This window comes from Perca fluviatilis, chromosome 12 (assembly GCF_010015445.1).
Source record: "Perca fluviatilis chromosome 12, GENO_Pfluv_1.0, whole genome shotgun sequence".
In the NCBI taxonomy this organism is placed as follows: Eukaryota; Metazoa; Chordata; class Actinopteri; order Perciformes; family Percidae; genus Perca; species Perca fluviatilis.
Genome location: NC_053123.1, coordinates 15,810,590 through 15,838,174, shown reverse-complemented (window position 1 = coordinate 15,838,174; position 27,585 = coordinate 15,810,590). Strand labels below are relative to the sequence as shown.

Below are 27,585 nucleotides of genomic sequence, written 5' to 3'. Positions count from 1 at the left end.
AATACTGGGTGTTTTAAAAGTAGTGTTCAGGATTGAAATTCACAACAATTACACTGAAATTGTTTTATATTATTATTATTACTGGATTTGAAACAAAAGCAGTGAGTAACATTATTTTTAATCTTGTGTTAACACACACAGAGGGACAGACACTTGATGGTCACCAGCTCATTGTCCCTAGTGTCGACATTGTTGTTCTTGCAGATTTTGTCCTTGGAGTTAGGCTTTATGACTAGAGGGAAAAAACACTCCAGGGTGCTGAGACATCCTGTCTTAGACAAAGACAGCATGGACAGGCAAGTTGGCAAACATTAACATGTGGACACCTACGGTGTATAGACACACACATCCTGCAGGATCCGTGCAATGCGTGTGTGTCTGTGTGTATAACAAGTGAGTTGTCTATTCTCTCTATTTCACTGCTACAGCAGGAAAATAAACAAGCTTCCAGCTGCTGCTTCTCAACAATCCACTTTTTCTTATATCGTAGTGACATATAAAGAATTAAATATTAATACGCTATTGTGTATCGATTGAAAAAATACCTGCCACTATAATGGGCTGGTTGATATTTCTGAATAAAAAAATGACAAACTCGTTATCAAAGGGCATTTTTTAAACATTTATGACAGCAGAGTAGCTGTGGAGCAGAAGGCCTCACATGGGCAATAAAAAGCACGCAGATGAAGACAATACCCATTTATAGTTGTTCAAAATGAAAGTTATGCATTATAAACAATGTCCCTTGAGCTGTATTAACCTTAGAAGACCTGACACAATGGATTCAAAAGTCCAATTGATTATTTTGATGGTTGAAAAGGTTCAACCAACACTTCTCCTGAATGCTTACACGTCAGTACAGTGTACAGCTCCTATTGAATGGAGACAATAAATCACATCATGTAGAATTTTAATGTAAATGATCACAGTGAACAAAGGGAATACATTCTTTTGGATGTGAGGGCTAAAAGATTGGCCTGGAAATATTGAGTGAAACAAACGTTTTTCATTCTTTAATTCCAGAGGCAGACTGAGCGACACTGATGCCTCCTTTGTTTCGGCTGACTCATGGTTTGGGAATGGAACTGTTGTGTGGTGTGGAAAGATTTCACCACAAAAACAGAAAAGAGAGTCCACAATTCAGGCTGCAGGAACTTAACAAAGAGAGTCTTTAAACATGCCAGTCCAGTCAGTGAAGAGTCCAGTAGAGTCAAACTGAGTACAGTGGAGTAGAGATCTGCTGCTACACATGCAGAGACTCTGGTGTGACTGTGAGAAGCCACGGAGACCCTTCTCCCTTAAGGGGAGGACTGGGGGAGACACTGGCTGTCCACTGTGGGGGCCAGCAGGTCTTCTGAGGTGTCACCTCCACACAATGTGACAAACCCCTCTGGTATGACCCTTCTTCACACTCCCCCATCCCCTTCCTTCCATGTTCTAAGACAAATGAGTGAAGACCCCGGCCTGGGCACTACCACAGGCAAGGACGGAGACCGCGTGGACCCTGACAGTCACAGCTTCTCGCTCCATCACTTCACACTTATATCCCCCACGCTTGCCTCCGTCCCCTTCCTTTCTCTTTTTTTTTCTTCTAAGGCTTCAGGCTCTCTCTGCTCATTTTGTGACTACAGGACTTTTATCAGGGTCTCGCCAAGACATACGCCACATGTCACCCTGCCGTCCGTGGCCACACTGCCTGAAGCCAGATGTAGTCTGAGGCTTGAAGTGGAGAACCACTGTGACACATCCCAACAACCCTTTCTCTGTCTTATTCTCTATCTCTTATGGTGATGGAGGAGCACTCAGATCTTTTTCTTGAGTAAAAGTACCAAAATAAAAATACTCCAAGTAAAAATCCAGCATTCAGAATTCTACTTAAGTAATAGTTTACACATTTTATTGGCAAAATATATTTACAGTATCCAAAGTAAAAGTAGTTGTATATTATTATATATTACTAGATTGTGTGAATGATATCATAAGCACTTTACTGCTGTACTTAGTCAATTTTTAGTTAATTTGAATTACCAGTAGCAAGCCAACCATGTTGGGAACTCTGAAATCAAGTGGAGCAGAAGTACAAATTGAAATTCTCAATAAAGTACATGTACCTAAAAGTTGTACTTGTACTGCAACACTTGAGTAAATGTACTTAGTCACTTTACACCACTGATCTCTCACTGTCTTTCTCTCATGTGTATTAATCTGTCTATAACTGTCTAACAATCTCTCCACTGCACTTCCAAGCAGATCAAATGGATTATATTAGCCAACTTTTTCTCTTTTTTTTCCTTTAGCATATAAGCGGCAGAGCTAATAAAGAGGAATGCAAAAAAAAACTAAAAAAAACCTTATGGACTAATCTTGTGCTGAGTACAGCCACGATAATGATGATGGATTAGAAATACAGCAGTGTATTGGGATTACAGTGCTATTAACTGGCCAGGGGAGGAGGATGAGGAGGCAGACCAGTATCAAGCTAATCAATCAAATAATCGGGACAAGCCCTTGTCTACTAGAAACAATTAGACCACTTCTCCAAAATCAATAGCCCTGCATTCTGTTTAGATACCCACTGGTCACTCATTCAATAAAGCTTCCATGGGTTTTGATAAGCCTGCCAGTCGGCAAGGGCCATTTGAGGCTCCAAGTGGGAACAAAATACATCAAACAGGCTCCAGGAAGGCCTCATAAAAATTGCAAATCGAAAACAATATAATTTCATGTGGCAAAGGTTATTTTTCCACTTGTTCATTATCAAATGTCTCATGTGAAAGCATTGCTATGAAGGGGAAAAAAATCTATTTTGTCTTGAGTGTTTGGGGAAAACAATAGGGACATGTATTATGTCTAAAGGAAAACAAAATAACGATGGAATCAAAGGGGTTCATAAAGTTGCTCTGAGAAATAGGTAGTAGAGGTGTTTCCTGTTTCCAGCACAGCTCCCATACATAATTAAAGCAGGAATTTGTATCTGTCTGCACTCTGTGGCCTCCTGATGAATTAATATCTGGTGGAAGTCCTACACAGCCATCAGATTAGCTCATTTATTTCTGTCAGCTGCTTGCTCTATCAGCTATTTGTAAATCAGAGAGGGTGGGTGGGTGGTTGGATACGGAGGGTGTTGAGATTGTTGGACGTATATTTATTATCATAAATGGCTGTTATGAATTAGGTCTGATTCAAACGTCCAGGCTATAGTGCCGCAAGTGTAAGTGCACAGTGATGACTCTATCTTCTTTTTTTTTTTCTCTGGTAGAAATGTTATGTTAACATTGTTGTGCTAGTTATACCTTATAGTCACAGCTGTTTTCTGCAAACACTGCACTGGAATGCAAACACGTAAGTCATAGGGCAACTGGGCGATTTCCAATTCAGTTCAAGTTTGAGATTCCATGAACATTTTCCCAAAAAATAAAATAAAATAAAAATAAAACCTGCTGGACAACATGATCAGAGGTCATGATCAGGTACGTTTATGTAAAAATCAGTGTGATAATCACATTCTATTTCCTGGCTGAAGTAGTTGAGTTGATGTCCTCCCCAACGGGGATGACTTGCTGACTGTAGGTGTGTTTGGGCGTCCTTTCCCAGTAAGAAGATGACGTGACGGGATGTTGTCAGGTTGTGTGTGTGTGTGTGTGTGTGTGTGTGTGTGTTATGTGCATGGAAGGGAGCAGGGGTAGGGAGGGGAACAAACAAGAAGACTGCATTAACCTTTGGTCTGCTGGGGAGGGGAGGGCACAAGCGGGCCGAGCTGGTTGAAGGGACACCCCATAATCAGGCTCCTGTCAGCGCTGTTTCCAGGAGATTAATTCAGCTGGTTTCAATTCCAGCCGCTGCTCCCCTAGCCTCAACCCATGGTGCACATATTGTCCTGTTTAAAACACATGCATGTGGCACGGACTCAATTTAACACAGGCATAGCTGAGGGGGAAGGCTGGGTCACAAGAGTAGCCTTCCTTTCTTGCGAACACAAATAACATGCATCAACAAGAAAGCAGAAATCCCTGCCCTGGCCGAGGCAGAGGAATCCAATCAGAATGGATTTGCAACCTCCACAAGAGGAAATTGTTTGATCAGCCTGGACCACTAAATTACACACAGGACATGTAAATCTTCTCTTACAGTTAACAAAATGATTACATGACACCATGACACTCTCCTCAATTCTGGTGCTCATTTCTGCTCAGCACCTGCTCTGCGCCATCCATACCAACAGAGCTGCCAGACAGCGCCTGGTTGTTGTGGCCAGAAGCTGCGGAGACTCTACTGGCGCTAGCTAATGAACTGTTGAGATGGCAGCACTAAGGAGCAGGTGATACAGGGGGACAGTGACAGAGATGTAGGGGCCCACCGTTACTTACCTGTAATAGCCTGGGATGACGATGTGCACCCCAGCACTGGGCTGACAGATGTCGGGGTTCTTCTGATCATCCATTTTCCGCAGCGCGTCTGTAAAAGGTCCCGTGGCATTGATAACACATTTGGCTCTGACATCAAATTCCTGCCCTATGAAAGAAAACAGCATCAATCACCAGGGGCTATTCATCTGTGGCTGGTGACAAGCCGGATTATTAATTTATCAGCGAACGCCCCCCTCTCTCCGTAATAGAGTGGCTCGAGTGTGTCCATGGGAGACTTCCCAGGATTGTAATTAATAGGAAACAGACATACCTAATTTCCCTCTTGCCTCTTTGTGTCACAGAGTAACTCAGTGGCAGTGACTGAGGGAGCCTTTTGAAATTGGGGAAGGGAAATGTTTGTTAATGTGATGCTTGATGTTGACGAGCTACAGTATATAATGGAACGCATATCAAAAGATACCATGAGGATAGCAAATGATCTGTTTTGACAACAAGATGAATGACGGACTACCCTTTCTAATTTGACATGTGATGCTGCCACTGCTAAGAGAGAGGAAGAAGAGAATGGAATGACGAGGTTCATAAGCCTGAAATTCATATTTTTGCAAGGAAGAAGACAAAAGGCAAAGAAAAAAAAAAAGATGACAAAACTGTTTCTATTATCCTTTCAGTCTAAGCCTTCCCTATGTGAGGCCCCCTTGTCACATTATTAAAGAGAGACATCTCCTCCAAGAGCACACTTCCATCTTTTAAAACATCAGGGGGTGGTCATGTGTTGAGATCCTCAAATCTTGGTTATTCATGAAATGTTTCAGAATACCATCTTTTACCCTTAACTGCTTTATTCTTCCAAAGCCAGCCCTATGCATGACATTTAAAAGGTAAGTAAGGCCATTTGGAGTACGCTAATTCCGTCTTATGTTCCTTCCTACAAGATCTGAAGCAGCCCTCTGCGCCATAAAACGCTTATAAAATATTAAAGACCATGCATTAGATGTGCAATGACTATGTGCAAACTAGCAGAGTAAGAAGAGCTGGGAGGGCCCCTGTTGTGAGGGCTAGAGAGAGTGGGAATACAGTGAGGCAGGAAGGAAGGATCCGGCTTTTGTTGGATTTACCTGTGATCCTATCCCTGCAGTGCGCTTCACAGACCCTCTCCTTCCCCGTCTGAGGGTCTGCCCTCTTCAGTAGGTGCACCACTTCAGTGTAATTGGCTATGGCAGCCCCATACCTGGCAGCAGTGAGGGCAATGGCGAGGTTCATTCGAGCATCGTTGTGTTGTCCTGCAGCGGGGGGACAGGACCAGAGCAGGGGGATGTGAGTCACCCCGAGCCTGTGACTGGTGGTATGGAAGTGTGTCGGAACCGATATGTCACATCTGTCCCTGTCACTTTGCATCAGCGCAATGGCTGCTCTGGCCACACAAGGAGCACACTTAAAGCCACAGTGGCCCTTTGGCCTGAGTGTGGGCCCCCCGACCGCCCCTCCCCTCTCCTGTACCGGGAAGGGGAACTGCTCCTTGGGAAAAGGTAGAGAATGCAGGGATAAGGAATAGACACATAAAAGCCTTAAATATACCAAGAGTGGAGAGGTAGGACCTGATGTCCCATCACAATTTTTTTTTTTATGGGCTTCCACCTACATCTGCACATAATACTATTTTTTACACATTCTACAAAGTTAAATAGGGGTAAAACCAATACAGACATTCTACATTTTAAAAAGAAAACCACATTGAATGATCACTGAAAACAATCACTTCCGTTGCCTGATAATCACATTTTTCAATGTGTCAATGTGACGGTAAACAGTTCTTGACAGCGGCTGATCTTCTTTTCCAGCTGAGGATCCCTTGGCAGAATCCTTTTAATGAACAGAGAAATCTAATATCAAGATTTATGGATTAATCCCTCTTCAGCTCTAAAACACCAGAGATCTATATTCAGAGTCACAAGGTCACAAGTTTTGTAATTTAAATGAAAGGGTCTAAAAGGTGACAAATGAACAAAGCCCGGTTTCATTAGGAAGTGATTCTTATGTACATCTTTAAAGATTTATTGCTGGACAATCCCTTGGTTCAAAAGTAAAGAGAGAATAGAGATGATTAATCACTTTTAATGTTGGTGTCTCGGGTGACTTTCTTTCTATTTGTTATTGCCAGGGAAGTTCAAGTCCTCATTGTTGGCCAGGGAAAATGTTGCTACTTTGCAGGAATGAGCAGGGTCCTTTGTGCCCTGATTTATTTTACGTTTGAGCGACTTGAGGCTAGCTAGCTGGTGGGCTCTGCTTAATGCTACAGCATGCTGGAAGCCATTCTCCCACTACGGGAATTAAATAAATAAATTGAGAGCAAAAAGTACAAAAACAAGAAAACAACAGATTTAAAGGCCACATTTAAAATGAATTACATACAAGAGTATGCACCCTGCCATGATGTATTAGGAAGACCATGGAATTCACTTCTTCATCTCTGTAGGGTGAATGTGACCACTATAGTAGGTGGTTAGCAAACGTATGCCACCGGTGGTGTGTGTGCACAGATTTTAGAGGTGCTCGGCGGCACCAAAAGGCAGTGTCTGATCCTTTGTGATTGCTGAGCCTCCTAATGACCTTTGACCCAGTGATTCACAGCTCTCTGTTGTGAGCCTGTCACAGATTGGCACTGGGCAAAGAACAGGAGCATTAATACTACATTAAATGTCAGGAATTCAGGGATTAGTCAGATCGCTGTGCCTGGATTTATGAATGAACAGCATACGACGGCTATAATAACCTGGCACGCTGATGAAGATAACAATAATGATGATGATAATTATCGTCAGCAATTAAAAGCCAAAATGGCCGAATGACAGAGCAGAGCTAAATGAGCATCAAAGCTCCCCCCCCCCCTTTCCTCCTCCTCCTCCTCCTCCTCCTCCTCCTCCTCCTCCTCCCTCCCTCCCTCCCATCCCACCCCTACCTCCGCTCAGCTCACACCACCACTCGTTCCACCCTCCTGGAGGTACAAAACTCAGTGGAGTGAGAGGAACTCTGCGGCTGGACAAAAAGCTGCAAAATGACAGAGACAATAATGACAATGAATGTCATGTCTCCCAGTCATAGAGCCAGAGATGCTTGGCTGGGCTGACTTGTCCAATTAAATTGTTACAGGTACAGTGGGAGATGAAGTTAGTATCCCAGATGCTTTTGTCAATTACTCCTCTAGCACAATGAACAAGGGCACAGTTGAAAGGTATATAAAAACACAACAAGAGGCGATATTTCTTTAAAATTATAACAGTTTAAATATAGCCCATAAGTGTGGGTTTAATACATAATAATTATTATATTTAATAATATATAATACTACAGAATAATTAGACGTTTTTTGCTGTGTGTAAATATTTTGAGTTTATCAGGTCCTTTGTCTGTGTGATTTATGTTTATGGAGTCTGACAGTCTGTTTCCTTTTTTCTTACTAAATTTTATGTTTGCAAAGACTACGTTTTCTGATGTCTACATGTTGAAACTATCTGACCATAATGGCTTGAAAAATCCCGAGGAGATGAACCCAAGCAGTCAAAGACTGATCCCCAGTAAAGAAGGTCAGGACAGAAAATGTCACTGCTATAATGTACCCAGTTGCGTATGGGGAAAAAGGGTGGAAAAGACAGCTTGAGGAAAAATTAAATACATGTAAGCGGTCTTATGATTAAATTTTTTTTTGCTTTGTCCTTTCTGCACTATTATGATTTAAAAATTGCATTAATATAAAAAAAAAACTACTCCGTTTTTTATATTTCCTTTCCAGATTTTACTGCTTTTTTAGAAGTACAAAAGAAAACTGCTATTATAAAACAAATATAAATAGCTCATGTAAAATACCCCCCTCTCCTATTTACTTCTGCTAAATGAATAAGGTTGACAGATCACTGCTCAGATAGTGGCCATATTCCCTCAGAAGTATGTTGCCTTTTTGCAGTACATGGGAATCCACATATCCTCAAATGCTAAATGAAGTCTGACAGATAGCCTAGAGAAACAAAGTTGGGAGTTTGCAGCTACAAGGGAGACCTTGAGTGAACAGGACATGCTATGTACACCCTGGCTAACAATCAACATATGCTTTGTTTTTCTGATGCCAACACGAGGCACATATAGCCTGGAGAAAGATGGATCCTGAGACTGGTTGGAACGCGATGCCTACTGGCTATTTTCTATTTAAAAAAATGCTGTTTCTAATTTATTTACGCTTACATAGACAGCAATTACACGGGTGTGTGTGACACAAGATATTTTACTTAGAAGGTATGATCTAGAATTTAAGATTACTGACAAATTATAATTAAAAACCAGTTTATTTACATTTTTCTACCTGATGCATAACAGACTGTGATCTAGACATGTTGTCTGTGCTGCTCTCATTTTAATAATACCTAATTTAAGGGTTTATGTGTGGGTCATAACTGTTAATGACAAGCGTTCACAAGGCCTTCAAATGTGCATTCGTCTCCATACATGAGATGACATTTGGTGAGACATTCTGAGAAATCTTTTATCACTGCATACCAAATATCTGTTAAGTCAAATCACTGAACTTGTATTACTCACACTTGTTCATGTAAGAGAAGAAGAAAAAAACATTTTGCAATCACACAAAACACATTACAGGACAGATTTCTACAATTTGCAGTCAGATTGCTGCTACCGGCGTCTCCAGCTGTGATAAGTGCAATAATTTTTATTCATACACTTTCATGGTGGATAGTGATGTGCATGGCACACTACAGCTACTTCCAGGAACGATGCTATGATTTGAGGCTCTGAGCATCATAATAAACAATGGCTCCCACCAGCTTGTCTTTCATGAGCATTGAAAAGTGTGAGAACCACCACCTTGCAATACCAGGAAAAAGACGACATTGCAGGGTTGGTAATATGTGCTGTGGATCACGTTACCACAAAGTCATACTCTTTTATTCCCTATGATACTATCTGCTGCTTCCTTCTCTATGACAGTGTTTGCAGGACTAAGAAGGACTTCATTTTATGATAGGCTTGAACTCTGGTTTGACTGATGATAGTTGGGTCAGATATGGCTTTGTGCGAGTGAAGGAGTGTTCTGGAATGGTGACAGGCAGCATGATGAGTTAAGACGCTGCCACGGCCCAGCTATGAGAGAGAAATCAGAAAATCTTCTATCCCCCTCTCAGTAATGAGCCACACCTGTACACTGCTTTAAATACCAGAGAGAAGCTTTAAATGTCAGGTGCAATTAAAGCTTATGATTCAAGGCTGCACAAATCAAATCAAGGCCCCTGAGTTCACCCAAGTCTGAGAGAGCAAAGGCGAGATGGTGCAGAGATGCCATGGACCACTCTTCCTTTACCTTGCACTTCAATAGGGCTCTCAGCCCAAAGGTGATTGTAAAGTTTACTACCATTCAGATGAACTTCTCAATCTTCACAACTCCAGGCCTTTATCAAGGGAAATGTTTGCTGCTCTTTCTGGTATATGAGGTGAAAAATTATCAGAGAATTGTTGAGATGAGGTTGTAGGACTTGTACACCTGAAGCGTTACGGATAGGGGTGCTGAGAGAGGTGTGATAGTCAACCAACTGGACTAGACATGGACTGAACATGGAGAGAAGAGTCAAAATGGAACATTTGTCAGACACAAAACATATTTTAATTAGGGCTGAACTAATGACTATGCTCATAATTGAATAATTGTTTTCTCGATCAATCTATTAATCGTTTCATGACTGTGAAAAATCTCCATGACGGTTTCCCAGAGTCTAAGGTGACATCTACAAATGCCTTTTTTGTCCAACCAACAGTGCAAAATCTAAAATTTTTTAATTAATAATAAATCATAGGAGACAAAGTAAACCACCAATAATGCACATCTGAGAAGCTTTTTGTAAATTTTGCTTTAGAAAATGAATAAATCGACTAATTGTTTCAGCTCTAGCTTTAATTCCAAAGTTGATTCAGCCTTTAGATTCCAAAAGCAATAAAACAAACATAATCTACGCGCATATTTGAATGACAGCAATGAACTGTTATGGTTTACCTTGTCCTGCTGGTATCATTATATTTCTCTAATAAAGAACCAGAATTGAATTTCACACATTTTTGTTAGTTATCAGTTGATTTTGAGATCTGAATCAGATTTGAGGGTAAATATTATTGTAAATAGAAGTCTCAAGTTCCCGGTCCCAAAAACTGTTGCTTTAATTTGCCCTCTGTTTCATCCGACACAGCCTACATTTTACTGTCAAGCTGCTGACTAGGCAGTTGCGGGTCCCTGCAATCACACTAATTGGTCTCCTCTGCTGCTCACCTCCAGGACCCTCATATGTTCACACAGATAGCAAAATAAGGCTCGTAAAGAAAACACAAGCTGAGAATAATGAGATTTCTCATATATTGTGAAATGTAACAGAAAATGGTGACATTTCAGTTTGAACCTGGGTGACTCGCCTTTAACAATTCACAGACAAAGGAGGACACGTAGACTTTATTCCACCTATTACTGAGAGATAATTTCATGAATTAAGTCACAATACGATAACAACAGAGGCCTGCTAAGTTGTAAGAATTCTTTAAAACAACTTCAGAAAATTCCAGGCAGGCAGTCATTCAAGGAAAACATGTCACTGCTTCCGTGAATGAAAAATGAACATGGGAGGGTAAATAAAGCAATATGACCAGAGGGACCAGGAATTCTGCGGATAAGTGTCAGCTGCGGAGAAAAAATGAAGCATTTACCTGTTTGTAATCCAATTTCATGATGGCTTTCTGTAGATATCGGACTCCTCCGTGAATAAGCTTGGTGCTCCGGCTGCTGGTGCCTGATGAGAAATCGTCTCTCTGCACAAGGGCAGTTTTGAGATCTGACAATGGGAGCCAAGGAAACACATCAACATGTGGATACTTATTGTCCCAAATCTTTAGAATGGATCAAGATGCTATTCACATATGCACAACTTTCCACTGTAATATTCATGACGCGAACAATATTGTGAGGCCATACATATTCCATTGGTTAAAAACAACAATCATTTCCACCAGTATGACAGCATGAATCTCAAAAGGGGACTGCATGTTTTGAGAACACCATTATAGAAACCAAACTTTTTTTATAAATGTATATCCGGGAAATCTTATGACTTTCAAAACATTTTTAACAATAAAATCACTCTTTACTTTGCCTATTAGAAGCTTCTTTGCTGTCCCGGATGGTCTGTAAATCCCAGTTTTGAAAAGAAGAAAGGAAGAATAACTGAGGATTAGAAGCATGGGGTTTGAAAACCCCCTCTACATCGCCATTAGAAAACCAGTGTAAATAAAGGGGCAAAACACATTTAAGAAGCCTCCTACTAGCGGCATAGATAATTGATTTGGTATGTAATGATAACTGCAAGAGGATGCTCCCCTCATTGGAAGAAAACAAAGGAGGTTTTTTTTGTTTTTTTCAATTGGACTAAAGCCCACAGACTTGTTAAGGAGAGGAATCTTTCCAGTATAACGATGCTGCTGCTCTAGACTTCATAGCAGACTTGTGAAACGCCCCAGAGAGATGGCTTGGAAGCAACTCCATCACAATGGCAAGGAGGTTATGCAATATCAGGATGGAGAATGCCCATTTGTGGTTGCGTGCCGGGGCTGAACAAGAGTCTGTCATGAAAAATCCTTTCAAAAAACAAAAAAGATGGCACTGGTGCTGTAGGAAAAACTGGGATTTATCAGTTTGTTTGCTCATGAAAGCCCAATAGATTCAATCAGATGACACTTTTTGGTCAATACCAACAATGTGTTAGTTTGTCTGTGGGACTCTGCACATTGAGCCAAAGATCATTGGTACTGAGTAAATCTTTGAAAACAAAATATATATACATTGTTTAGTTTTTTTATGCTAGGATATTTTCTAAAACATCTGTATATTTTAGCAAATATTACATAAACAGGAGTAATTAGTGCAGGACAATTTTCGCTGTGGATTAATACGCATTCGGTGCTCCCATTTGGGCAATAATGGAGGTCTATGGCACAGAGGAATATCAGGATTTGGCTACAGTGAGATCAATGTGTTGCTGATTTGTTGACTATAAGGAAATACAGAATATCACCAGGGTTGGAGAAACATGTTTGCTTCTATATAGATTAACAATCTCCATACAAGCTGGGAAAATCAATTTAAAATCAGGGTAAATCAAAAAAGCCTTAACAGTTAAGGTTCCAGAAACAACTGGTGGACTCAGACTAAATAGCCTGCTCCTTGGATAAGCGGTACACAACTCCAGCTCTTTATTTACAAACCAGAGGACAAAAGCAACTTACTCCCAGTGAGTGCATCAGTGAGTCAGTGATTCCACCTCCGCCAATAAAACCATCAAACTCCTGTGAGACCTTCGTCTCAAGCTGAACTCTGAGCTCATCCATGTAGATGTTTTTTTATTTTTTACTTGTTCAGCCGCCTCTACATGTGATACAGGCGTACAACATCTATGCAAAAGAAAACCAGTCATCAATTTCATTGTCATGTGACTCCAGGGGACAGTACACATTAATAAATGTGTTTCATTATTATGCATATGTCTTTATATTCCTTATGATGGATTTAGGAAAAAAGAAGCAATGCATTTTCTGTGACAAAGCTGTCAGACACCATCAAGCAATAAAAGACAATACATCACATGCGTATTTATATTCCAATCCCAATAACATTTCAAAATATTGTCTTTCTAGATTAATCACAAAATCTGCATGTGGCACGCAGACGGATGGCACTGAGACATGTTAACAAGCAAACTTGACTAATTGCATGACATGTACTTAGTAAATAAGATGATGGCACCGGATTATCTAAAATAAGCAAAAAGAAAAAGACAAATGATTCTCAAGTTGTTCCTCATATGCACATTGCAGAGGCACCACACAATCTATCATCTGTTAGAAAGAATAGTGAACAGGATGCAAAGAAACTAAAACGAGCCCCTGTGAATCTCCTTATTACTTATCCCATTTATGATCTGTGATACATAAAATGAGATTATGCGACCAGCATCATCTAATATGAACGAATTTTCTTTTCTAATTATATTAATAAGACTTTGTTAACAACAGAGCACACTCAGCATTGCTCTGCAACACTTGTGGGAATCTTACCTGTTTTCTATTGTATTCTGCCAGCTGAGTAAGGCTATAAAATGCAAACTAGCCTCCTCTAGCACTGACAGCAGTTCCCATTACTGCCTTGTGGAATGCCATGCATCCTCCTGCAATGCACAGATACAGCTCAGTTGGTGATCAACAGTAAAAAAAGAGGACAAAGAACAGCAGAGATTGCAGTGTAGGTAATCCATTGCTGAAACAAACTGCATATAGTATAGCAGGCCTAGTCAGGCTGTATTCAGAATATGTACTGTACATCTTATCTTTTCTTAGTTTGCAGGCCTGCATGAAGGTTACATGCAGTGTTGGAAAGTTTATTTACTCAAGTACTGTACTTAAGTACAAATTGATGGTATTTTATGTTAGTTTATACTTATACTCTGCTACAACTCAAAGGGAAATTATGTATTTTTTCACTTCACATTTATTTTGCCGCAATAGTTACTAGTTACTTTTTAGATTAATATTTTACAAAACAAGCTGCAACGTATCATCATACAATGGTTCATATCAAAATGTTTTGTGCCTTATCCTACAAATGTCCAGCAACCTGTGGTATCAGTATACCTGTGAAAGCCCCTGCAGTGCAGAACCTGTTTAGGCAACAAAACTACTTGGTTAGGTTTAGGAAAAGAACATGGTTTGGGTTAAACAAGTAAGTTTGTCATGTAACTTACATAAGTGGCGTTAGTTGAGTACGTAAGTGAAGTAACAAAATGTAGTTAAAATAAGTCAACGTTGATTTTTGCCTTTATACAGGACAGGATCAGTGGTCTTCTGGGTGAAAGTCCTCGTTAGTTTGATCCATCCATCCACCCCGACCTCCTCCCAAGTAAACTCTGCTCTTAATACTACGTCAGCAGACTTCCTCTATAGAAGCAGCCCTGCACGTCCTGGCTCACGATTACGTGGGTTAAATATGAATTATAGTGCATGACTTTTCGTGGGTACAATTATGAACAGTGTATGGAAACAGCCTGCAACAACATATGAAGAGATTATAAAATGTAATGCATTGTTAAAGATTAAACCAGTGGTTGCCAACCTTTTTGACTTGTGACCGCTTACAAAAAATCAGTTGTTAGCAGTTCCACCAAAGAGACATTCTCCCTCCTAACTTCTCAGATGGTTTCATTTAAATAACTGTTGGAGGCACATAAAGGTCAAACCAGTGTCCAGAGTTTCTCCAAAAAAGCAAAGATAAGAGAAAATTCCAAAAAACAAAGAGACAGATTTGTTTCTCATTTCTTCATTCCTTTTTCCATTAATCATCTCACAAACTCTCAAATCTATCTTGTGACCCCTAGGTTGGGAACCACTGGTCTAAACTACTTAACTATATATAAGTAGTTAAAACTAGCTCGATATTGCCAGCTACAAAAGTATAATGCATCATACACACCGATGCATATGTATTAGCAATCTAATAATGTTAATTGATCAGTTAAAGGGGACACTTAACTGCAGAATGAATACTTTTACTTTGACACTTACTACATTTTGATTATATTTTTGTACTTTTTCTTAAGTAGTAGTAGTAATAGATTTTGAATGCAGGACTTTTAATTGCAATGGAGTGTTTATACATTTTTGCATTGGTGCTTTTACTTGAGTAAAGGATCTGAATACTTCATCCACCACTGAAATATGACTAGTGTTGTGTCTATGAAGTTTCCTTTGTTGTAAACAATGTTACCGCTTTAATACTGATCCTTGTTCTGGTCTAGAACCAGGTCTGCCTCCTAACACAGTTTGAATAGTGCACTGCACTAAACTGAAGGCACGAGGAGAAAAATCCTCCCATCCAGCTGCTTAGAAGAGAAAGCCTTGCAGCTTAGGCAAAGCTTTATCCAATTCCCTCATCATCCATTCTAGGACACTTTATTGGTGCCGAAATGGAGTTGCAGCAAATTCCAGTACAAAAAGAAATCTGCCACAGCGAGCCCACTATCACCGTGTAACCTGGATGAGAAGGCTCTTGTCTGTGCAAGCTGCTAAATCTACTCACACCTCAAACAACTTGGATAAAAGAGCAGAATCTCATTCCTCATGTTACCAGAATAATTGAATAATTTTGGTGTGTTATTTTTGAGGGAAAAGTAATCAATGCATTTTACCAGTGATCTTTCTAATGCCCAGTGGCAATGACATGGTATATATGAGTCCTGAAGGACTGCATTCATAACTATTACAAAGAGATTCACTTTGCACTATTCTCAGAGTCCTCTCAACCTTTTATAATTCAGATATATTATTAATCAAAGAGATTGACAAAGAAACTAATGGTTTGTCTGATTTTCACTGGGGCACAATCCAGCCAGCAATTGATTGTGGCACCAGGGACACCTGCAGATTCAGAATACATTTTCACTTTCAGGAGGAGAGAAAAAAAAAACAGCACCACGAGGAAATATTACCCCACCACATGAATATGCAGGGACTTGATACCAGCAGTGTCATTACTAATGTTGCTGCCAATTACAGAGCATGTCATGACACTGTGATTCATGAATATTCATCGTTGACTGATATAGACAGCAGCAGTATGCAGAGGCCTCTATTCCCATTTTACTGTCTCATTGTGAATGGTGAACAGGTACCTCCATCATGCCATGGAGGCGCCTTCCAGCTGCAAGACAAGCTGTTCCATAAGGCATTGCTAGTTAACAGTGTGTTATATAAAGGTGTATAAAAGTGATGAAGTGCTCCCAGGCTCTAAAGAGCAGGCATTAAAGCATATTAAGTAGACATTTAAGCTTGTAAAGTGGGAATCTAGAAATGGAAAGAAGACACTGAGCAAAGGGATGCCTTTGGGGTCGGGCTGTTCAATTCTCAGAAAGTTTGATACCTGCTGGTGCTTAGAAATGAAATGAGGTTTGTGTGAGGGACCAGCAGATTTCGCAAACTACCTGGGCTTCAATTTAAGTGTGTGTAAGTGAGTGGAACAACTCCCTCCTAGTTGTTATCCAGTTTCAGGGATAACTAATCTGAAGTAGTAAGTGGATCAATCAGTGGTTATGAAATTTAAAGAAGTGGAAAGACCATTAGTTAAACACATTTTCTTAATTATTTCCAAACTTTTGTTAAGTAATATGCTAAAATACAATTTTAAGGAAGTGGTGCTTTACATTAGGGCTGAACGATTTTGGAAAATAATCTAATTGCGATTTTTTTCACCAATATTGCGATTGCGATTTAATATGCGATTCTTTTTTAAACTCTTTGTCTTCTGTATTATTCAACAAAGACAAGCAATAAATCATTGTATAGTATGAACAACACAAGATTAAACAAACTGTTCTTTCCTGGAGGCCAAGCCTGTATGTGATGATGGAATTAGGTGATGCATGAATTTATAGGAATGACATTTTTTATTTAACTACTTCAATCACAGTAATATATTGAGCACTGACCAAGCCTGGTGTAAACATTCATATGAAAGTCAGAAACAAATCACACAATCTAAAGTGCAGATTGCAGAAATATAAATGTGGATTGCAGTTTTTCAACACTGTCTTTGAACTTTACTAGACAGTTAAATAAGAATAAAAAAATATAGTACATATATATATATATATATATATATATATATATATATATATATATATATATATTTTTTTTTTCTATCCAAACAACAGTGTATTTTTTTTTACAGCGCACACAGAGGAGCTGCCTCCAGCCCCTCCCCCTCATGAAGTTGCATGCTGCGTGCGTGACAGCATCAACGTTGCACTTATTACTATCGTTACGTTAGTAGTAGCATGCTGCTGCTGGTCTTGCCGTGGGATTAACTGTACTAATAAAACCATTGAAACAACGCAGCCACGCTGCTGTGAAAGCTCCCCAAACGTCATTTATCAGAGTCTGGTTGTTACCCCTCTCCGCGGCAGTCTCCTCCACTCCATATCTTTATAACGGAGCTAGCTAACTGGAGCTAATCAGAGCTAATCGTTGCTAACCGAGCCTTCAGTTCTGCATGCCTGTATCCATTAACTGCATGTATAAATAAAACCCTTCATTTTATTAAAATGGCTGTAAAAGTTTTAAACTACAACTCAGAGTTGTTTGAATGACAGAAATCTGCTCAAGGTACGGCGTAGCGTTAGTGTGCCAAGTTGGCGCTTTCTCTGCGGAGTGCAGACTGTCCATGGATGTATTAGAGACTGTCAGCCTAAGATGATTTGCTCTCGCAAGTCACATGACCAAATTGCAGCCTTTGCAATTAGGAAATCGCGTTTTAACATATCGCGATATTATTGCATTGCAATTAATCGTTCAGCCCTATTTAAAGAATATATCCATTTTCTACATCTGCTCCTCTACATACACGAAATACTGTTCTTACTCTTCAAGTTACTTCCCAGGTAAGATATAGCATGCAAAACATGTGATGAGCTGCAATACTGCATATGAAGAAATAGATTAAACCAGCAGTATAGAAACAGTCTTATTGCACTACCAGGACCAGCAACAACATTAAAGTGCTGCTTATACATTAACAGTGGTGGAAGATGACTTAAGTCAAAGTAGCAATGTATACATACCCCATTACTTCTCAAGTAAAAGTACATAATTATTATATTAGCAAGGAAAATGTATTAAAAAATCAAATGTACAAGTACGTATTATGCAGCAGGATGGTGCCTTTTATGATATTATTTTATATTATTGGATATGATGAACACCCTGTTCAGCGAATCAAGTGGTGATCACTGCTTACTTTCCTGTTCTCGCCCTGGGGCGACCTATCAGGCAGTCTGACTGTAACGGGAATCCATAAGCATCCTAAGACCTTAAGATGATGACAGCTTCTTATCCACTAATTGCAGTGCATTTTCTGCAGATTTTCGGATTGTAGGCTACCTGCAGAGAAATTAATAACAGAGCTATTCTCTCTCTCTCTCTCTCTCTCTCTCTCTCTCTCTCTCTCTCTCTCTCTCTCTCTCTCTAGCACACAGTTGCTCACGCCCACACTCTAAAATTGGTAATGTCAGTATACATTTCTTCAAACAAAGTTACAAATATAATCTCAGGAAAAAACTTCTGTGTGATTAAAACTAACTCCTTACTTTCAAATGGCTGTCAATTAATTGTGCATATGAATTAGAAGTTAATTATTTGTCAGTAAAATGGCCAATTAAACTGCTAATTGTGTTTTCATTCCGAATTCTATATGGTAAATGGATGACAGAAACACAGCGTGACCATGCAGCGTCCTGTCATGTTTTCAGACAAAATAGTTTGAATTTGTTGTGTACATTAATGCATGTGTGGTAAGTAGATTTCAGCACACAATGAAATATTATGTGTTGACAAACTAGAAGCCTCCTGTAAAAAAAACACAAGTGAAAGGTGGTCTAATTAGAAGCTACCATGAAGGCAAGGAGGAGGCAAAAACATCAGAACTTTTACTCTACTAGTTTTCTGAATATTCACAATGCAGTGTGGAGAATTTGTAATTTACAAATCCTGCCATCTAGCCCACCTGAAAACGTCTGGGCGTGACCACACAGCCCTAATGGGGTTAGGTTAATTAAAAGGTTAATTGTAAGAAACAGGAGCTGCTTGATGTATGGCTGGTGAACAATAGTGTCCTCTAGAGGTGAATGTAACCATGATATACAGTTTCCTTTGCCCCCCTCCTTGCACATTCTGTCCTTGTGTGCACTGAGCACAGGGCACACAAAAAACCTGCTCTGAGACTGATGGTTGTTCTGTGGCTCATATAATAAAGCATCAATCCACTAGAAATAACACACGATGCTGCGTGCTATGTGATGCTGGCTGCTGTTACGTGCATGTGGGCATACATTTCTACACTCCTTGTATGTACACTCCCTCCTCACCATGGCTTGCTGCCCAGGCCAATATGCATGTAAAAAAATGGAGGCCAACTTGATTGGCTTACAAGGTGCTGGTGTAAGATTGCACTGGGATCAGTTATTCCATCACTGCAGAACAATAAAGCCAAAAGATTATTTTGGCGACTGCGTCAATTTGAGCGTTTTTCTGCGTCACTCTCCATTCTGCCGCTCCTATCACATTTCCCTCTCTGGGGAGTAAATTGGGTCCCCCATGACAACTGGCTACAGGCCCACTAATTATCCCCCCCCCCTCCTCCCTTTTTCCTCTAGCAGCTCACCATACCAGCTATGAATAGGCAGCCCACCCCGCAAACCCCACCCTATCTAAGGTCTAAATTTGGAACACAATTGAAATACAGAAATCCTGTCAGAAGATAACGAAGAATAATATTGACCCTCGCTTCATTAGGCCTATTCCATACAAGTGTAGTGAGTCTGGCATATCAGCCACATTGTGACATAACTGTGCCAATGTACACTCATCTCAGTTTTACACAAAAATAACAACTATCAGGCAGTGAATAAACTCAGTGCCAGTCAGTACCTGTGAGCTGTGTGTTTTAATACCCGATTATAAAAATGCACCTTTACATGTTGGCTTGCTGCAACCTGAAAGTTTACCTTTATTGTATCTGTGTTATAATAAATTAAATGTCTCCATTTCCAAACAATAATAGTCCTGTGTGTTGCTGTGGTGGATAAAACAAAGGTGATTACACCATGGCCTGAAGAAAAACATCAGTACTAACAAAAGTTAATCAGAAACTACCAGCTCATTATAACCTGTCTCCTTTGCAGACCTGTGATAATAACAAATAAATTACGGATTAATGTCAGCCCAAAACAAGCGTGACTTAAGTCCTCTGCAAACACAAAAGTGTCTGAACTGAGCACAGGAGGGTTTACCCTCCACTACATCTCTGCTAATGTCCATGAGGGAAGCAACATAGAACACATACCACAAGACAAACACATACTCGCCAGAAAAATTGGGGCTTGAGAAAGTTCCCAAGCGGATTGGTTCATGTCAGTGTCGACGCCGATGACGTCGCGCTGTGAAACACGTGGGCCACGGTATCCAGAGCTCACATAAACAAAGCCACATTGGCCAGACTGGGTAGTCGAAGCTGGTGTCGCTGTCAGTGCGCGGAGTCACACGGTCTGTCTGCCTGGCATTGTTGGGTACCGCCGCTCATGATTTGGAGCTTTTACTGAAATTGATGAATACCTCCTGCATGCTTATCGCATGGATTGAAAGCCACGATCCTGATGTGAAAGAGGTAAGATTCACTCATCTCTTTCTTTGCAACATCATCTGCGCTTAAGTTGCACCTGCACTTTTTTTTCTTTTAGTCTGTTTTCACTGTTAAACTGAAATGATTCAAATCTCAGTCTGACTCAGACTGTGCTGCTGATATTTCACGAGATTTATTTTTAGCTTTCTACTTTCTAGACAAGTTGTCACTAATGTCAAGCGCGCGAAGTTGGTCTGTTCATCACGAACAACCGCACACTTTATAGTAAGAAAAGAAAAAGACGACTCATGCTAATTTCTATATGCACGTTTTTCCTCGGGATCCTTTTAACATTTTTATGACCTTTTTCAAAACGCTGTGCGTAATTAGAAATCGGTTGCAGTTTGTGCGCGTAGGTTAAATCTGTCTTTATCTGGGATCTCGTGGTCATTTTAGATATTGTTTTATTTTATAATCTAGTAAATGTCAAAGTGATGTGTTTTATTAGGGGAAGATCCAGAACACAGCCGCTTTCTTGCATCCTGTCAGCCATACAACTCCTGACAATATCAATTTCAAGTGTCACCGAAAAACGGTCAGAAGACTTGAGGTAGGATATGGAAAATTATTTACAAACATAATACACAGATGTAGTGTTGTTTCAAGTTATTTTATTATGAAATTACTCATTAACGTTAAGTTATTACTGTTTTCTGTTTAGAGTAAAATTAGATTCAACATGAAACTGTAAAACTTTCTTCACGGCTTGATCATTTATTTCAGAAATTCTCATGTGTTTCTACCGGTTTGGTTTACAGCCATGCCCTGCGTTCAGGCTCAGTATGGATCATCACCTCAAGGAGCTAGTCCTGCTTCCCAGAGCTACAGCTACCACACCGCAGGAGAATACAGCTGCGACTTCTTAACGCCAGAGTTTGTTAAGTTTAGCATGGACTTGACCAACACTGAAATTACAGCTACTACTTCTCTCCCAAGTTTCAGTACATTCATGGACAACTATAACACTAGTTACGACGTTAAACCGCCCTGTCTGTATCAGATGCCCCACTCTGGAGAGCAGTCCTCTATCAAGGTAGAGGACGTCCAGATGCACAACTACCATCAGCAGAGCCACCTGCCACCTCAGTCGGAGGAAATGATGGCTCATTCTGGGCCTATGTACTTTAAACCCTCCTCGCCCCATGCCCCGAGTACACCAAACTTCCAGGTTCAGCCTAATCACATGTGGGAGGACCCTGGCTCCCTCCACAGTTTCCACCAGAACTATGTTGCGGCCACGTCTCATATGATGGACCAGCGCAAAAATCCGGTGTCAAGGCTGTCGCTCTTCTCCTTCAAGCAGTCCCCGCCCGGTACTCCTGTTTCCAGCTGTCAGATGCGGTTCGACGGGCCGCTGCACGTCTCCATGAACCACGAAAACCCGGGCGTGCACCGCGGCCTGGACGGCCAGAGCTTTGGGGTGCCCATACGGAAACAGGCGGGTCTGGCCTTTCCTCACTCCCTGCAGCTCGGCCACGGGCACCAGCTGGTGGACAGCCAAGTGCCATCGCCCCCGTCCCGAGGATCTCCGTCAAACGAGGGTCTGTGTGCAGTATGTGGGGACAACGCAGCCTGCCAGCATTATGGAGTGAGAACCTGCGAGGGCTGCAAAGGATTTTTCAAGGTGGGCTGACATGACAGCAACCATGAATCAGTGTTACTGTTATTACATGAAATATATACTGTACGTGTTCCTTATTATTCACGGCGCCTGTGAGTTGCAATCTGCCCAATTTATTAAAATAATAATACTAATGATGATGATAATAATAAGACAACCTAAACATACAGCTAATAGAATTACATTTTCAATGCGGGCTACACTAAATATTACACGCCTATTTTGACGTGCGTAAAATAACTTTATATGACAAGCATATCTGTATCCACACATAGTTGATCTCAAAGGAATGAGTAAAATATGAAAGACCACGAATGTGTATTTGCTGACGGTCTATTCCCTCTTGTTGGTTTATACAGCGCAGTCCCGAACAGGAGATGAAACAGATATTATATCGTTTTCATCTTTTCTTTTTTTTTATGTTATATCACTTGTGCAGCAATCCACATTCCGTGTTCTACATGTTATATAGCCTTGGAAATAGGCCTGCAGGGTGACATTTTGTCTTTTCTTTCTTTCCAGCGCACCGTTCAGAAAAATGCAAAGTACGTGTGTTTAGCAAATAAAAACTGCCCTGTCGACAAACGCCGAAGAAATCGTTGCCAGTTCTGCCGTTTCCAAAAGTGCATTGTCGTCGGAATGGTGAGAGAAGGTATGTTTAGGCCATGCATTCAATTATTTTAAACCAGTAGTTTATATTTCCCCACTGATGTACTTGGGGGAACCTGTGCGTAATAAAGTGCTGATTATTTAAACCATATTTAAGTATTTACGCACAACAGGACTGCGTATGAATGACTTATATTTCATATATTTCTTTCAATGCAGTTGTCCGAACGGATAATCTAAAAGGTCGGAGAGGACGCCTACCATCCAAACCCAAAAGTCCACAGGAGCCCTCCCCACCCTCACCGCCGGTTAGCCTCATAAGCGCACTTGTTCGGACCCATGTGGACTCCAACCCCTCCATGTCCGCTTTGGACTACTCCAGAGTAAGTAAAGTACCACTATCACAGGAATAAAACACAACACTTAAAAAGAAAAAAAAGTTGACTGACTTTTTTTTTTTTATGTAGTCCAGCTTTTAGGTACAATTTACTGCCTTGAAAGTTTTCTGTAATACATCGTTGAATTCCTAACTTTGTCAGGCTTTTAATGTGGCATATTTCCCCAAAGTAAATTGCGTTGAAATAGAGAACTTAATAAAAAGAAGACATGAATTTAATAGTGAAAAAGTACCCTCTCCTTCTTGGAAATGGGCATTTGCAATTTCACGGATTATATATTTTAAAGGACCTCATTAAGGCGCTGTTTAAATTAAATTCCAGTTCCAGGCCAACCCTGACTACCAAATGACTGGAGACAACACTCAGCACATCCAGCAGTTCTATGATCTCCTGACGGGCTCCATGGAGATCATCCGGGGCTGGGCGGAGAAGATCCCCGGCTTTTCTGACCTATCGAAGCAAGATCAAGATCTCCTCTTTGAATCCGCCTTCCTTGAACTTTTTGTCCTGCGGCTGGCGTACAGGTAAGCCGCCTAATTATTAAACAAAACAATCCAGGCTTTAGATCATCATCAGCTGCTCCTTCAAGCTTCATTGCTTTGGGTTTTATTAGCTGCCCAATATTAAGAAGGCTCTTAAATTCCCATTTATTGCCAAGCGTAATTAATGTCATTTCCTTATTAATTGCAGGTCCAACCCAGTGGAAGGCAAACTTATTTTTTGTAATGGAGTGGTGTTACACAGGCTACAGTGCGTCCGTGGATTTGGAGAGTGGGTGGACGCTATCGTGGACTTTTCTTCCAACTTGCAGAGCATGAACATAGACATCTCAGCGTTCTCCTGTATCGCAGCTCTGGCGATGGTAACAGGTGCGTAAAAGGCGACGACTCCTTTGGAAACTCTAGTCTGCCTGCGTTACAATTTATGCATAACAGAGAAAGTTAATGCATCGGAAATAACAGAGAAAGTTAATGCATCGGAAATTATTTAACTGTGTCCTTTCATTCTTCTGTATTTCAGAGCGACACGGGCTTAAGGAACCCAAGAGAGTCGAGGATCTCCAAAACAAGATAGTCAACTGCCTCAAAGATCAAGTGACATTCAATGGCGGTGGATTGAATCGTCCCAACTACTTGTCAAAACTCTTGGGAAAGCTCCCTGAACTGCGCACACTATGTACCCAAGGTCTGCAGCGTATCTTTTACCTAAAACTAGAAGATCTAGTCCCTCCGCCAGCAATAATTGACAAACTTTTCCTCGACACCCTACCTTTCTGAGTCTGACTCGATGGCGAGACCTCAAAGAACTTCCAAAAGACTGTTTGTGAGTCAGACTTGACAGATTTTTAACGTTATTATTTCTGCAAGCTCCTGTAGTCTAATAGAACAACAGTACCCTATTATGAGTAAGGATTTATGAAAAAAGAATAATAGGAGGAAGAGACAGAGTGTGATTGCTGTGTAGGCCTTTTAATACTTTGATTGCCAAACGAGTGAATCATCACGGGGAATTTCTCTCCGGTGGACAAATTGTCAACAAAGTTAATCCGGTTTTACAATCACTTACTGTTTATTTAACATCGGCTCTACTGATTCAGCATACTCATATGTAATATATTCCATTTATATATATGAACACACACAAACACACAAACAGAGACACACACACAAACACACACTGTATATTATGATAGATTATGTGATGCCTCCAGTGCATCGGTTTATAACATGTGTACAAAGTTTGTTATAATGAAAAGATTTAATTTTCTTTTCTTTTCTGACTCGTGCCTATGTGTTTCTGACAGGATCCCAAAAAGTATCCAGAAAAGACAACGCATGTTCTAGTTTTCTTTTCTTGTTTCCCCCTTTTTCTTTTCTTTTATAGGCACTTGCTGAGGTGATGTCTATATATAATATATACCGGACACTATGTAGTCTGCTAGATTTGATACAGATTCGTAGTTATGGCACTCATTTTATGTATGACGCATATGTGGAAAAATATCTCATCTGTATAGAAAATGAGGGACCCATGGTGTTTGTAAAACTGTCAGACATTCCTTGTTTGTATGTGCTGTAAGTATTGTTGCTGTTGAATATAAACGTTTCTATATATTTATTTCTATTGCCAAGAGCTACACTAAGCATGGTGCAATTTAAACGATTTCAAACCATCCAAGTTCATGCTGAGCACGTTGTCTATGTTTTATGTCTTATAAACGTCTAAGTAGTTATAATTTAACACGTTTTGGACATGGAAAAACTCCCATCTTATATCAAGAGGTTCATGAGTGTGTGATATAGGCACACGTATTTGACATCATGATGTACTTACAACTTCTGTAACGCATTTGGTGCCGAATTAAAAAAAAAAAAAAACTTTAGAGAGAAAGAAATATTTAATGTTTACAAATAAAACTTTTAAATCAATTCTTTGCTAAATAATTTCTCTGAAATTAATTTATTCTTTAAATTAAGACACCTCTGACCAGAAGGAGCTACTTTCGCACGAGAGAGACATATTTTTGGGGTTCAAACTTATTATTTTAATTTCCTTAAGTATTGTGAGCAGCGCTTACAGGCCTATTTGCGCAAAATCAATCATTTGAACAATATCCAACTTTAACTTAATGTGAAATTGTGTGAACCTGTAGTAAGTTATTGCATTTAAAGACTAAGAATAAGTTGCAGGCCTTTTTATCTTAAGTTTAAATTATCTATTTTGTTGAGAAAAAAAATATATGCATGTATTTATTATTTGACCATTCTAATAGTTTTATTTAAGCCTAAACTGAGCGAACATTTCAGTCATCCAAATTACATTTTAAACCACTTCTAATTTAGGGAACACTTTAAAGTTTTCTCCTGCATGCGTGTCGATATTTCTTATATTTAGATAGTAAAAAAAAAAAATGTATTAACACAGCAGGCTGTTAAAACCTATTTTCATTCTCTTATGTTTATTTGTATTTAACAAAGGAAAACAAGATACAACGGATTAAATATAGAACTACCCCCACCCCGCCGCTTGAATCCCAAATAAAATCACATTTTGAGCGAACAATTTCAAAAAGAACATTTTATAAATCAGTCTGTTTCTGCTCTTTGCTGGTGCGAAAGTTTATGTAAATAAAAGTTTAAGGTTGTCTTTCTGGACTCCTTGTTGCCTAACAGTCAAGGATTAAAAATGTGACCTTTATATTATTTGAATGTTTATACGAGATAATTGTTGCGCTTCATTTGCCCTCACTTTATCATGTAAACGCAGACTGTTAACCGGTTTTACCTGCCGACGAGTCAGACCAGAACCAGAACTTAGACTAACGGTTTTCACACAATAAAAGGCGGACTACCTACAACCTACTATAACAAAGAAGGCACACTCAGTGTGCAGCCGAAAGGAACACATTTACTGTGAAATCCTGTTGCGCACAGGGAGCACAGCTTTATATTGTGCGTCGCAGCGCTGCGCTTTGCGGTGTCATTTTGGATTCTAAGTGAACAAGAAAGATCCGACGATGGCACACTTTTCTCTAAGTTACATTTTAAAGTTTTTTTTACCGGAGCCGGCAAAGTAACCTAGTTGTTTTATTGTAGTTTAATAGTAAACCTGTTACCCTCAACCTCCCACAAACCCCCGGGGAGTCCGGCTATGCGCGCATCTGATTCCAGTCAGGTAAAAAGATCTACTGTAGGCTATATCCTTTAATACTAAACGCCCTCATACAACCACAATTTAAGCCACTTTGGAGATTTGCGCATTAAATCTGCGTCTTAGTGTGTAACTGCAGAAATGAAAGTCATTTAGAAATGTAAATAAAACGGCAGTGATTGGCCTGCACGAGTTGAAGCAGTGCGGCTGTCACAAACCCTCTGCTTCAGTCTATCAGAAGAGAGAAGTGACGCCAGGCTCTGAGGCATGTCTGGGACTTATCCTCACTGATTCCACATTTAAGACATGATCAAGATGAAGGGAACAGCTTATTTTGAGAGATATTAGCAGCAGGCAATAAATTGTCTAAATAATTAGATCGTCTCTGTAAAGTGCTAATTCCAAGGCAAATTGGGATTACATTCAGAACCAGTTTGCTGACATTTAGCAGATCTGTTGAAAGGGTGCATTACAATGTCACAAGGTCTCTCTATTGACTCAAAGTACAGTTAGCTTTTAAACATGTCTATCTCAACACAATAACACATGACACAAGTAGCTAATACATCTGTCAGTGTTTGTGCATAATTATATGTGCTGGAGGACTTTGAGTCTAAATTC

The 27,585-nt window shown here is 40.1% G+C and overlaps 1 protein-coding gene across 1 annotated transcript; it reads left to right on the top strand.

Annotated features, from left to right (window-relative positions):
- The first annotated feature begins 20,509 nt into the window (after positions 1-20,509).
- nr4a2a (nuclear receptor subfamily 4, group A, member 2a) lies at positions 20,510-25,491 on the top strand. The gene is made up of 8 exons (XM_039817077.1): positions 20,510-20,670; positions 21,134-21,235; positions 21,444-22,309; positions 22,829-22,958; positions 23,135-23,298; positions 23,635-23,837; positions 24,004-24,182; positions 24,334-25,491. Exons 3-8 carry the CDS (start codon positions 21,446-21,448, stop codon positions 24,588-24,590), a joined length of 1,797 nt encoding a protein of 598 aa, XP_039673011.1. The 5' UTR covers positions 20,510-20,670; positions 21,134-21,235; positions 21,444-21,445; the 3' UTR covers positions 24,591-25,491.
- The last annotated feature ends 2,094 nt before the right edge of the window (positions 25,492-27,585 follow it).